General features: G+C 42.4%; 1 protein-coding gene across 1 annotated transcript in view; it reads right to left on the minus strand.

The window, feature by feature from the left end:
* The window catches only part of ENPP6 (ectonucleotide pyrophosphatase/phosphodiesterase 6), a 58,387-nt gene that overhangs the window by 18,547 nt on the left and 25,805 nt on the right, over positions 1 to 14,035 (minus strand). Inside the window, exon 3 of the mRNA XM_084626319.1 lies at positions 8,546 to 8,657. Within this exon, the coding sequence (XP_084482445.1) occupies positions 8,546 to 8,657 (112 nt within the window). The remainder of the gene's footprint in view (positions 1 to 8,545; positions 8,658 to 14,035) is intronic.

Below are 14,035 nucleotides of genomic sequence, written 5' to 3' on the forward strand. Positions count from 1 at the left end.
TTCCTGTTTGGCCAGCGTGGCAAGCTGCAGGTGACCATGCAGAGCTCATCAGCAGAGGTGACCATGATGGAGTCCCAGAATCGCAAAAGAGCTCCAGCATGGACCGAACGGGAGGTATGGGATCTGATCGCTGTATGGGGAGAGGAATCCATGCTATCAGAACTCCGTTCCAGTTTTTGAAATGCCAAAACCTTTGTCAAAATCTCCCAGGGCATGAAGGACAGAGGCCATAACAGGGATCCGAAGCAGTGCCGCATGAAACTTAAGCCTACCAGAAAACCAGAGAGGTAAACAGCTGCTCTGGGTCAGAGCCCCAAACTTGCTGCTTCTATGATGAGCTGCATGCCATTTTAGGGGGTTCAGCCACCACTACCCCAGCCATGTTGTTTGACTCCTTCAATGGAGATGGAGGCAACACAGAAGCAGGTTTTGGGGACGAGGAAGATGATAGCTCACAGCAAGCAAGCAGAGAAACCAGTTTTCCTGACAGCCAGGAACTGTTTCTCACCCTGGACCTGGAGCCAGTACCCCCCGAACCCACCCAAGGCTGCCTTCTGGACCCGCCAGGTGGAGAAGGGACCTCTGGTGAGTGTACCTTTTAAAATACTATACATGGTTTAAAAGCAAGCATGTGAAAGGATTACTTTGCCCTGGCATTTGCGGCTCTCCTGGATGTACTCCCAAAGCCTTTGCAAAAGGTTTCTGGGGAGGGCAGCATTATTCCATCCACCATGGTAGGACACTTTACCACACCAGGCCAGTAGCACGTACTCGGGAATCATTGTACAACAAAGCATTGTAGTGTATGTTTGCTGGCTTTGAAACAACATCCGTTCTTTATCTCTCTGTGTTATCCTCAGGAGAGTGATATCATTCATGGTCACCTGGTTGAAATAGGGTGCTTTTCTTAAGGGGACATTCAGAGGTGCCCATTCCTGCTGGGCTGTTTGCCTGTGGCTGAACAGAAATGTTCCCCGCTGTTAGCCCTGGGGAGGGGGGAGGGACTAGCCATGTGGTGCGGGGAGGCAAAATGCAACTTTGGACAGAAAGCACATGTGCTATGTATGTAATGTTAACAGCAAGGTTTACCGTGAAAGAGTGTACCCATTGTTCTATAAAATGTGTCTTTTTAAATACCACTGTCCCTTTTTTTCCCCCACCAGCTGCATGTGTTTCAAGGATCACAGGATCTTCTCCTTCCCAGAGGCTAGTGAAGATTAGAAGCGAAAAAAACGCACTCGTGATGAAATGTTCTCTGAGCTCATACTGTCCTCCCACACTGACAGAGCACAGACGAATGCGTGGAGGCAGACAATGTCAGAGTGCAGGAAAGCACAAAATGACCAGGAGGAGAGGTGGAAGGCTGATGAGAGTAAGTGGCGGGCTGAAGAGAGAGCTGAAGCTGAAAGGTGGCAGCAGCATGATGAGAGGAGGCAGGATTCAGTGCTGAGGCTGCTGGAGATCAAACTAATATGCACCAGCATGTGGTTGAGCTGCAGGAAAGGCAGCTGGAGCACAGACTGCCGCTACAGCCCCTGTGTAACCAACCGCCCTCCTCCCCAAGTTCCATAGCCTCCTCACCCAGACACCCAAGAACGCAGTGGGAGGGCCTCCGGCCATCCAGCCACTCCACCCCAGAGGATTGCCCAAGCAACAGAAGGCTGGCATTCAATAAGTTTTAAACTTTTAAACTTTTAAAGTGCTGAGTGGCCTTGTCAATCCCTCCTCCACCACCCTTCCTAGTGCTTCTCTCTTCCACCACCCCTCCCGGGGTACCTTGGCAGTTATCCCCCTATTTGTGTGATGAATTAATAAAGAATGCATGAATGTGAAGCAACAATGACTTTATTGCCTCTGCAAGCGGTGATCGAAGGGAGGATGGGAGGGTGGTTAGCTTACAGGGAAGTAAAGTGAACCAAGGGCCAGGGGGTTTCATCAAGTAGAAACAAACAGAACTTTCACACCGTAGCCTGGCCAGTCATGAAACTGGTTTTCAAAGCTTCTCTGATGCGCACCGCGCCCTCCTGTGCTCTTCTAACCGCCCTGGTGTCTGGCTGCGCGTAACCAGCAGCCAGGCAATTTGCCTCAACCTCCCACCCCACCATAAACGTCTCCCCCTTACTCTCACAGATATTGTGGAGCACACAGCAAGCAGTAATAACCAGTGGGAATATTGGTTTCACTGAGGTCTAACCAAGTCAGTAAACTGCGCCAGCGTGCTTTTAAATGTCCAAATGCACATTCTACCACCATTCTGCACTTGCTCAGCCTGTAGTTGAACAGCTCTTGACTTCTGTCCAGGCTGCCTGTGTACAGCTTCATGAGCCATGGCATTAAGGGGTAGGCTGGGTCCCCAAAGATAACTATAGGCATTTCAACATCCCCAACGGTTATTTTCTGGTCTGTGAATAAAGTCCCTTCCTGCAGCTTTTGAAACAGTCCAGAGTTACTGAAGATGCGAGCATCATGTACCTTTCCTGGCCATCCCATGTTGATGTTGGTGAAACGTCCCTTGTGATCCACCAGTGCTTGCAGCACTATTGAAAAGTACCCCTCGCGGTTTATGTACTTGCTGGCTTGGTGCTCCGGTGCCAAGATAGGGGTATGGGTTCCATAGAATATCAGGGTTGGAAAGGACCTCAGGAGGTCATCTAGTCCAACCCCCTGCTCAAAGCAGGACCAATCCCCAACTAAATCATCCCAGCCAGGGCTTTGTCAAGCTTGACCTTAAAAACTTCTAAGGAAGGAGATTCCACCACCTCCCTAGGTAACGCATTCCAGTGCTTTACCATCCTCCTAGTGAAAAAGTTTTTCCTAATATCCAACCTAAACATCCCCCACTGCAACTTGAGACCATTACTCCTTGTTCTGTCATCAGCTACCACTGAGAACAGTCTAGATCCATCCTCTTTGGAACCCCCTTTCAGGTTGTTGAAAGCAGCTATCAAATCCCCCCCTCATTCTTCTCTTCCGCAGACTAAACAATCCCAGTTCCCTCAGCCTCTCTTCATAAGTCATGTGTTTCAGTCCCCTAATCATTTTTATTGCCCTCTGCTGGACTCTTTCCAATTTTTCCACATCCTTCTTGCAGTGTGGGGCCCAAAACTGGACACAGTACTCCAGATGAGGCCTCACTCAATGTTGAATAGAGAGGAACGATCACGTCCCTCGATCTGCTGGCAATGCCCCTACATATACATCCCAAAATGCCATTGACCTTCTTGGCAACAAGGGCACACTGTTGACTCATATCCAGCTTCTTGTTCACTGTAACCCGTAGGTCCTTTTCTTCAGAACTGCTGCCGAGCCATTCGGTCCCTAGTCTGTAGCGGTGCACGGGATTCTTCCATCCTAAGTGCAGGACTCTGCACTTGTTGAACCTCATCAGATTTCTTTTGGCCTAATCCTCTAATTTGTCTAGGGCCCCCTGTATCCTATCCCTTCCCTCCAGCGTATCTACCTCTCCTCCCAGTTTAGTGTCATCTCCAAACTTGCTGAGAGTGCAATCCACACCATCCTCCAGATCATTTATGAAGATATTGAACAAAACCGGCCCCAGGACTGACCGTTGGGGCACTCCACTTGATACCGGCTGCCAACTAGACATGGAGCCATTGATCACTACCCATTGAGCCCGACAATCTAGCCAACTTTCTATCCACCTTATTGTCCATTCATCCAGCCCATACTACTTTAACTTGCTGGCAAGAATACTGTGGGAGACTGTGTCAAAAGCTTTGCTAAAGTCAAGGAACAACACGTCCACCGCTTTCCCCTCATCCACAGAGCCAGTTATCTCATCATAGAAGGCAATTAGATTAGTCAGGCATGACTTGCCCTTGGTGAATCCATGCTGACTGTTCCTGATCACTTTCCTCTCCTCCATCTATCGCCCCACCACAGTTAGGGAATCCCATTGCAGCAAAGCCATCCACTATGACCTGCACATTTCCCAGGGTCACTACCCTTGATATCAGCAGATCTTTGATTGCGTTGGCTACTTAAATCACAGCAGCCCCCACAGTAGATCTGCCAGCACCCAGGAGACATAAGGTGACAGTGAGCTGAGTGGGCTCCATGCTTGCTGTGGTATGGCGTCTGCACAGGTAACTCAGGAAAAAAGGTGCGAAATGATTGTCTGCTGTTGCTTTCAAAGAGGGAGGGAAGGAGGAAGGGCTTGATGACATGTACCCAGAACCACCCCCGACAATGTTTTTTGCCCCATCAGGCATTGGGATCTCTACTCAGAATTCCAGTGGGCAGCAGAGACTGCGGGAACTGTGGGATAGCTATCCACAGTGCAACACTCCGGAAGTCAACGCTTGCCTCGGTGCTGTGGAAGCACTCCGCTGAGTTAGTGCACTTAATGCACTTAGAGCATTTTGTGTGGGGACAGACAGAATCGACTATCTAAAAATGATTTCTAAAAAAAGACTTCTATAAATTCAACCTAATTTCATAGTGTAGACATACCCTTAGGCAATCCAGCCTATCTCTGTTACTTATTCAGTACAAAACATTTTCTCATTCTTTGTCTACTCTAATTTAAAATATTTGAAGTGAAGGTGCCTTTATTTCATCCCTCTGGAGACAATCCACAGTTTAACAGATCTCATTGTTAACAATATTTCCCCACTATTCAGTTTAAATTAATTTTTCTTAAATTCATCTGATTACTTCTACTACAGATGTACCTTTTGAACCTCTCTCTGAATAGTTCTCTTCTTTTTTGATGTTTACAGCCTTCAAATACTTTTATCTGAGGTGTGTTTTCTCTCCTCACCCATTCCCAAATCATCATTTAGTTCAATATAAAAGCCGTATAGAATCTAAGTATTACTTATTCTTCATCGTATGAGATGAATGGACTTATTTAGACTGAGGTATGAAATTTCTTAGTAAAGGCTCAATCCTGTAGGATAAATGCTTAACTTCAAGCATGTGATTTTTATGGGACAAATCACATGCCTAAAGTTAAGCACATACATAAGAGGTTTGCAGGATCCGAGCGGGAGTGGCCAGAACCTTACAAGACCTGAGCTCTTGTAAGCTATCATTTTTTCCATAAAGAATGCTGAAAACAGCAGAGTATATGGTATAACCAAGAAATACTTTACATTTTCAAAGTACTGCACAAACATGACCTTATCTTCATGACACCATTTTACAGGAAAATGAGACACAGATTTTGGCCTAACTTTTCAAATGTGTATATGTAAAATTTGGCTTCTAAATATGGACACGGGAGCTTAACGTTGGGCATGTAGTTTTGAAAATGTTGGCTAAAGTGACTTTCTCAAGGGGCTTGATTCAAAGAAATGGGAAATCTTCCTGAAACAATCTTTCCTTTGACATCAACAGGAGTTGGACTGGGCCCAAAGCAAGTCAGTGGACACTCCAGATGTGAAATCTTGTTCCCACTGAAGTCAGTGACAAAACTCCCTTCAATGGATCCAGGATTTCACTACAAGATTAGACTCAGGAGTTCCTGTTTCCAGACCCAAGACTTATCCGTACACCATGCCGGCACTCATAAAAGGCCCTATCCTGCTTTCACTGACATCAGTTCAGGTTTTGCTATTGACTTTAGTGAGAGCAGGTGTGGACCCAATACATTAACTTCTAATGACTGCCTCACAGCTAAAATGCACATTTGGGGGATTTTAATTTCAGGCTTTTCTAACTGCAGCTTCAAATATTAACCAACTGACTGACAACCTGGTGTGTAACACTTGGCATTCTTGTCTTTATGTGGGAGGATGACCTTGCCACGGGCCGTTTTCCCACATGTAGTTCATTTCAGCCATAGGTTAGCTGGTTTAAAATGTATTTAGTGTGTGGAAAGGAGGCATTTTACAATTAGGAATGGATCTATTTATCTGCCTTTTACAGCGCCAAGAACCAGAAGCTCTCCTGGCCATGTGTAATAATAATGGAAATGACTAATGGCAGTGTCTTTTACCCTGAGATTGAGGGCACAAATTTACACATCTAAAATAACTATATTTCAAGCTTTACATCTAGCACAACAGTACAGTAAAACAATCCATTGTTTCTTAAAGTAGTGAAAATGGATGACGGGGATAGAAAAAAGAAATGAGAGAGAAAATGAGGAATAAGGGGAAGATATTTTATAAATCTTAATCCCCTCTTCTCTCCTTGCTTTCCCCTTCCTTCCCTATCCCCCTTTTCTGTAAGTAACTGTCATATTAATACTTAAGACTAATTTTATTTTCTATCACTCCCACTCTCCATCAATCTTCCCTTGCTGTGTGTATGCAGATACGTAGCAGCTACATGGATGCAGGTTTAAAGAAATGGAACTCAGTCCCTCCGGCTGAAGTTAAAGAGGGACTCGGAGAGGAACTTCTTGAAATGGAAATAGGAAATTAGAGGTGGTCCAACTGCATCTGCAGTGTTTTGGCTCCTCACGTGGCTGCAGGTGGTGTTTACTGTAGATATTACAGTACCACCAGCTTGCTCTGTTAATTGAAATCACCAGCTCTCTCCCCTGGTGAGCTGTGAAACTGACTCTCTCATATTCTTGCCCTTTTTTTTTTTTAACTGAAGGCACCAGCTAGCAGCCTTGTGTGTCTGAGGGAATGAGCAATGGAGATCTTTCCAGTGGGCTTCAGCTTTCCAAAAGAACAGCTTGAGGGACTAGATCTTTCACGGCTCAGTCATTACTTCATCAAACTTTAATAATGTTCAAAATCCACCAAGTCCAAGACTAGACTCTCTCCAAACCCTCTTATGCCCCTTGCCTCACAGAAACCAACCAGGAAGCAGCAAACATGCCTGCTCCCAGCCTGATACGCTATCCCTACAATGAGGATTTCAATGACCATTTTCAGTTCTTTCTCATCACTCAATAAGCTGAATGCTGATGATTAAGGAATTCTTAACAAATAAAGTCTAGCAGGTGAATTGCCTCACATCTGTCCGTCCATCCATCTATCCATCCCTCCATCCACCCAAAAATCACACAAACAGGGAAACCATTTAATGTCAGGTTTCCAGTCACCTCATAAACCGCATGAGTAAGAAGAACCCTGCACTGAATTATTGGATTGATTCCTCAGCTGTGTGGCAGCAGTGCTCAGGATACCTGAAAGCCACAAAGATGGTGCTCAGCTGCTTGTCTTATCTGAATGTGAAGGACACCTTTCACACCAGGCAAGACATTTTTCAGATACTTTATTTGCATATGTTCCACTCAAAGCAGGTTAAGTTTAAAACTTTGAATGTGGACTTAAGATTGACTTTCAGTGAAACTTAGGCTCCTATATCACTTAAGAACTTTTGAAAATTTAACCCTGTCCTACAACACTTTACTCAAGCAAATAATGTTTACACATGCAAGTAATCCCATTGATTTCAAAGGGGCCTGTTTAGGTGAGTAAGTACTATTAATGGTTTGCATGACTGGATTTTCAATCCTCACTGAAGACTTGTACAGTTGACAAGTTTAAAGGAATTTGGTTTAGATACAACAAAGTTTTATATAGCTTGAAAATTGCAATTGTGTAATGGGAGAAGTTTGTTTTCCTTAACTTTCAAAATGCACTCTGAAGTATGAGACTCCAGATTCTGCCTAAAAGGTAATTTTCATGATATACTTATGCAAGACTAAGGGGTTGTTTGAACCTGAGGTTCCTTTAGTTTTATATACAAGAGCAAGTTTATACACACTCTTAAGATTTGGAAACTTATATTCAAGTTGAACACTGTTCCACACCCATTTTTTTGCAATGATAATCTTTCTAGACTTATACAGCACTTATACAGTCTACAACATTTGAAAGGTAATGATACAACAATTCAAATGATATAATAGATTAAGTATTTAATAGAGTAAGTGTATCCTGGAAATGACTACATTATAGTTAAAACAGAAAGTTACTAATGAAGAGGTTTGGTCCATGGGGCCTCGAGAATGGGGTCATGTTGGTCTTGAATACCCCAGATCTTACCTGGTTTTAAAAGCTAAGCAGGACTCTCCCTGATTAACATTTGATTGAGAAATGGCTGAACCAAAAGCTTGGATCTGAACAAACTTCCACTTGAGGTTGCTCAAATCCAGATCTGAATTGTATAGGTTGGGCCCATCTGTGTATGGAAAGTTTGTATATGGAATCTAGCATTCAGCTTCTAAATAGGTGGCCTGACTTAAATCTCAAAAGAGCTGAACATTCAATAACTCCAGTTGCCTTTCAATGATTAAAGTCTTTTTGTGGCTAAATGAGTTGATTCTATCAGTCTGATATATAAATGGATTGAGCCTCATTTCTCTACTAATAGCCAGGATATGGAAAATAATTAATCATTATGGCACATGCGTGCCATATCATAAGCAAGAAGAAAGTTATTGAAAATACATATTTTTCTGTGTCCATGGTATAACAGCAGAACCAAACTTGGCTTCATCAGGTCCTTCAAGATGGTCACTAATCCTCAAGAAAGTGCCTTAAGACAAAGCTATTGCTGCTCAAATACTAATGTTTGAGAAAATAAATACTGTGATGAAGAATTTTGGGTGACTTACCTCAATGACTCCAGAGCATCACTGACAGCATCAGAGAAATTGGAGTCTGTTGGGACACTGAAATATGGTCGACAAAAACTAGGTCTGACACCAAGGATTTCAACCTCGCAGCCTAAAAAGACAAGACAAATATTGTATGTTTTGTTTTTGATTATAAGTGACAAGCACTGGGGAGCATGGGAAGGTGAACGTTTCTTGTATTTCTGGCCATATCTGCTGGAGATTTTGAAGAATGTCAGAGCCAAAATGACATCTGTCATTCATTTCACATTCTTAATTAATGAAAGATGGTACAGCATTTGTATTTATGGAGAGTATTTGATGGAGATCCCCTGTAATCCATTAATTTTATCCTTTTCCTCTTCTAAAAGGGCCATGTTGGTATGACCTTCCCTGATTCCTGTGTGGTATGTCTTCGCCATTTAGACCACCAAGTTGGCTCCTTTTGTAATAGTTTTCAAGAATACAATCACTTTCCTTCATTCCCAAGTATCCAGTGTAACAGAGGTCTAGATTATTATTCCTAAAGTAGATTTTCCAATTAAACACAACACCTACCATAAAAATACCCTCCATAAAATATATTTTAACATATGAGACTGGAACTGAACTGTTAGATCTCATTCTTAGAGGTTCTTAGTAAAACAGTTTAAGTCAATTAATTCTCTTAGTAACCTGCAGCCTTTCCTAGCAAAATACAATGTGTTTTGTGGCACAGCAACTTCTGGCAACATATCCTGCAGGAGAACATGGGCTTTTAATGCAGGAGAACAAGTTTTTTTATGTCTGATTACTGCACTAGTGGGTGACATTAATATTTATAACTGTATAGCTCAGCAACACAAAATTCATGCAATTTAGCTTTAAACACCCAGGAACCCTCAAATCACAGTAATATACACTTCCTGGGATATTCCCAGGACACAGAGAGAGAGAGAGCTTTTACAAAATGGCTTCATGGCATAGAATCATAGGACTGGAAGGAACCTTGAGAGGTCATCTAGTCCAGTCCCCTGCACTCAGGCAGGACTAAGTATTATCTAGCCCATCCCTAACAGGTATTTGTCGAACCTGCTCTTAAAAATCTCCAATGATGGTGATTCCACAACCTCCCTAGGCAATTTATTCCAGTGCTTAACCACCCCGACAGTTTTTCCTAATGTCCAATCTAAACCTCCCTTGCTGGAATTTAAACCGATTGCTTCTTGTCCTAGCCTCAGAGGTTAAGAACAATTCTTCTCCCTCCTCCTTATAACAACCGTTTCTGTACTTGAAAACGGTTACCATGTCCCCTCTCAGTCTTCTCTTCTCCAGACTAATATGTAGTAAAATATTTTGAGGTGTTGCTAGGTCAACAAGAGAGATTTTTTTTTCTACCCTAAAGTGGTGTTATCAGCTCTCTGAAACTGTCACAATTTGGGCCACTTTGCTAAACCTTTGGGATTAAAGAACTATGCTTTAAGCAATGCTGGGAGCTAGATTCTGTTGGAGGAGGAAATAAGGTTACACAACACCATAGATGCTGAGTTTTTAATCTGCCGGGGGGGGCTCCAACCAGGGCCCGCCCCCACTCCATCCCTTCCCCCAAGGCCCCACCCCACCCTGCCTTTTTTCCACTCCTGCTCCGCCCCCTCCCTGCCTCTTCTCTGCCCCGCCCTTTCCACACCCAGTCCTCCCCTGAGCAGACTGCGCCCTCCCTCCTCCCCTCCAGCACCTCTTGATACCGTGAAACAGCTGATCCGTAGCAGGCAGTAGGTACTGGGAGGAAGAGGGAGGCACTGATTGGTGGGGCCTGCTGGTGGCCAGGAGGCACTGGGCAGATGGGGAGGCTCTGGTAGAGTGGCTGCTGGTGGGTGCTCAGCACTCACCATTTTTTCCCCGGGGGTGCTCCAGCCCCAGTGCACCCATGGAGTCAACACCTATGCACAGCGCTGTTTTATGTTGCTGTGATGCTGAGCCAGCGAGGGTTGTGTAACCAGCAGGCTATGTGACCTGAAAACAACCCTTAAGGATCCTTAATATTAGAAGAATATTGAAATGGTAAAAAGGCCCATTCCTTATCGATAGATAGTAAAACCATATTAAATAGGTGAGAATCCTTGAAATGTAGGCCTGTACTGTTAGAGAATTAAGAATAGACACTATTTGTATTTGTCTGTGTTTATCTGTATCTTGTAGGTAAACTTGTAGGTGCTAATTATCTTATAAATACTAAACTTCTGTTCCTGTCTATACTATTTCATTACTGTGTTCTATTGATTCAAAAATAGAAATGGGATATTTATTATTTAGATGGGACTTGAGGTGTAATAATATTATTGTCTTCATTCTCTTTGAAATTTTTAGTAGACTACATGTGAACTGTTTTGTTAATTGCTTTATGCTAATGAATACAACAATATACATTACTTATTCTTCAGCCAAGGAAGCCCTGCTGTGACCACAGCTTGTTTCAGCTGTAAAGGAAGTCAGGCCTGATCCTGTTTTATCTCAGATCCACTTAACTTTATCAGGGAAAATCTAAGTCGCAAGACTAAGGTCTCCAGATCTACTCTGAATTATCCCTGCAGATTGGTGAAATCTAATTATAGAATAAACCACCAGTTTTGGGGATCATCTGCCCTATTCTTTTCAGTTTGCCCTGGTTAAGCAATCTGAGTGTGACCTCTCCAGCGACCACAGTCACAATTGCTTAATAGGACTCTCAAAAAAGCCATTTGTCAGTTTTCTGCATCTCAACCTTGCTGAGCTCATATTGCCAACTCACAATGCAAGGAAAAATAAAAAATACCCAAATAAAGCAGGCTATACTGACACATTGATGCTTCTCCATAGCTGCAGATATGAATCCTTTGGCACTGCGGCCCGCATACAAGTACATACAAGGTTGTTACAAGGAAGAGGGAGAAAAATTGTTCTCCTTTATCTCTGAGGATAGGACAAGAAGCAATGGCCTTAAATTGCAGCAAGGGAGGTTTAGGTTGGACATTAGGAAAAACCTTCTAACTGTCAGGGTGGTTAAGCACTGGAATAACTTGCTTAGGGAGGTTGTGGAATCTCCACCACTGGAGATTTTTAAGAACAGGTTAGACAAACACCTGTCAGGGATGGTCTAGATAATACTTAGTCCTGCCACGAGTGCAGGGGACTGGACTAGATGACCTCTTGAGGGCCCTTTCAGACCTATAATTCTATGATATCACTTCAAGATCAGTATACTGAATTTAATACTTTATTGACATATTGTGATCTATCTACTCAGACCAAGATTTCCAAAAGTGGTTGCCTAAAGTTAGTCTCCTAAATTCTTATTTAAGTGCATATGTAAAGAAGCTGAAAAGTGCTCAGCCCCTAGCAGCTCCCACTGAACTCAAATGATATTGGTTAGTGCTCATGTTTTGAAAATCAGGCAACTCATTTACATGCTTCAGTATGGATTTAAAAGCCTAGTTTTAAACAACCACTCTTGGAAAAAATTGGCCTTAATCTAAGGCATTTCTGATGCACTCCTCACTGTAGTGTATTTATCACATGGAATTATGAACATTTCACTGACCCATATGAGTTGAATGCATGGCCATCAACCAAGTAAATGTGCTGTGTGGCCACCATATGCCTCATTGTACACTTATTTAGAATTGATGAGTGGCAAAATCCATACAACTGGCTGTAGATTCAACCTTTGTTTTAAATAGCCTTCCATAGCAGTAGCACAGAGATGTGCTGCAGGAAGTCTGGGTAGTCAATAAAGCTGGACAAAATTTTTTGACTGAAACATTTTTTCAGCAAAAAAATGCAGATCAGTGACCCCAAAATCTTTTTCAAGTTCATGTTAGTTTTGCCAAATTAATCCTCGTGAACCTCCCCCACTCCCTCCCCCGCCCCCAAAAAACACAAACATTTTAGTTAGACATTATGTAAATGAAACACTTTGATTTTTTTTCTGTTTAAAACTACTTTTTTGGTTCACAATTTCCTAGAATTTAATGTAAATCATTCAAGATGGCTACAAAGGCTCAAAATCTAAGTAGAACTTTGTTCTTTCCCCAGTTCTTTGAAATTGCCAAGCAAGCAAAAAAATCAGTATTTGCCCGGCCGTCATAGTAAGTCCCTGCTGCTGTTTGGCCCTGTGTTACTTAGGTGGTTTTAAGGCTGCTGACCTATAGTAAATAGAGTAATTAAAAGTTTGGCTTAGCAGTCTACACACTTCCAAGACGAGGGCTGAATCCCTTTACTCTTTATTAGCAAGAGCTTTTTTCTCCATTTTTGTCTATTCTGCCTGTAACTGGATTTAATGTATACATAAATATTGGGCCCATAATACAGCCACTAAGCATATTCACATAGCAATTAAAATACTGAATGCTACATGTAACTGAGATTAACAGTGAACAGCCCCCATTATTATCCATGCCAAAACATTAATAGAAGACACCCAATTCCTATCTAACCCAACCTCAAGCAAATGCTTGAGCAAACAAGGGAGTCTCACCTCATGCACTGAAGGCTGACAAACTTGAACTCTGGCTCACCAAGGGACAGAATGAATTCTAGAGCTCTCAGTGCTTCACTGAAAGCTTCTTGCCTCCAGTAGATACTGGCGGAAGAGCACTGGGCTGCAGCTGATCTCAAACATCATGATGGAGCATAGCATCTCTCTATGTTTGGGCATGTGTTATTAGTGTTATACAGAGACAGGCTTGAACTGGAACTTTTGATCCAACTTCTCCTCTGCACCTTGCATTTAGGAGAAGTCTGGATCCAAAGCCAGACCAGAATTTTGTGGTTTGGCCCTATCTCTGTAATGAGTCTGATCTAGAACTACAGATCCAAACAGGCTCAAATTTGGATCAGATATACTTCTGAGTGTTTTAAGTAGGATGACTAATTATGCATAAAAATATAATCAATTTGATTAATTTAGCCTCTTTTTCTGTTCACATATTGTCTTCAGTCAGGTTGCAGTTTTCTCAAATGTAGTTTTTCAGAGTTATTTTCTAAACTTTTGTTTATAGTATTAACCTCCTTGGGCTGAGGGTAACTTAGTTGCTCAGATATCTCTCTCTCTTAGCTGTTTCTAGACTGCCAAGTGATCAGCATGATATGGAAGTTACAGACAGAAATAATTTCTGGTACTACTTCTTGGTCTGTATGTGGGCAGTTCATTGAGAGTATTAAATATTTGAAATTCAGGCTTCTTCGATGAGACACCAAAGTCACATGATATGTATTTATTCCCTCTTTCTTGAACATAATTTAAAATCAGGCTGCTTCTTACAAAATCATAATTTTCTTGCTATGAACATTCAGTAATAATTACTTAAAATTCACTGTGTCAGCGATCATAACTCCTGGTAAATTTGTTCACTATATCATCAATGAAAAGCAAACATAAGACGTGTGCAAAACTAGGTAAAGTGAATGTGTTTTAAAATTCAACTGATTGTGAAAAAATGTTTTTGCATTGTATGCACAGCTCTAATATCAGAT

The sequence above is a fragment of the Lepidochelys olivacea genome (genome assembly GCF_965140295.1).
Source record: "Lepidochelys olivacea isolate rLepOli2 genome assembly, chromosome: 4".
Taxonomy (NCBI): domain Eukaryota; kingdom Metazoa; phylum Chordata; order Testudines; family Cheloniidae; genus Lepidochelys; species Lepidochelys olivacea.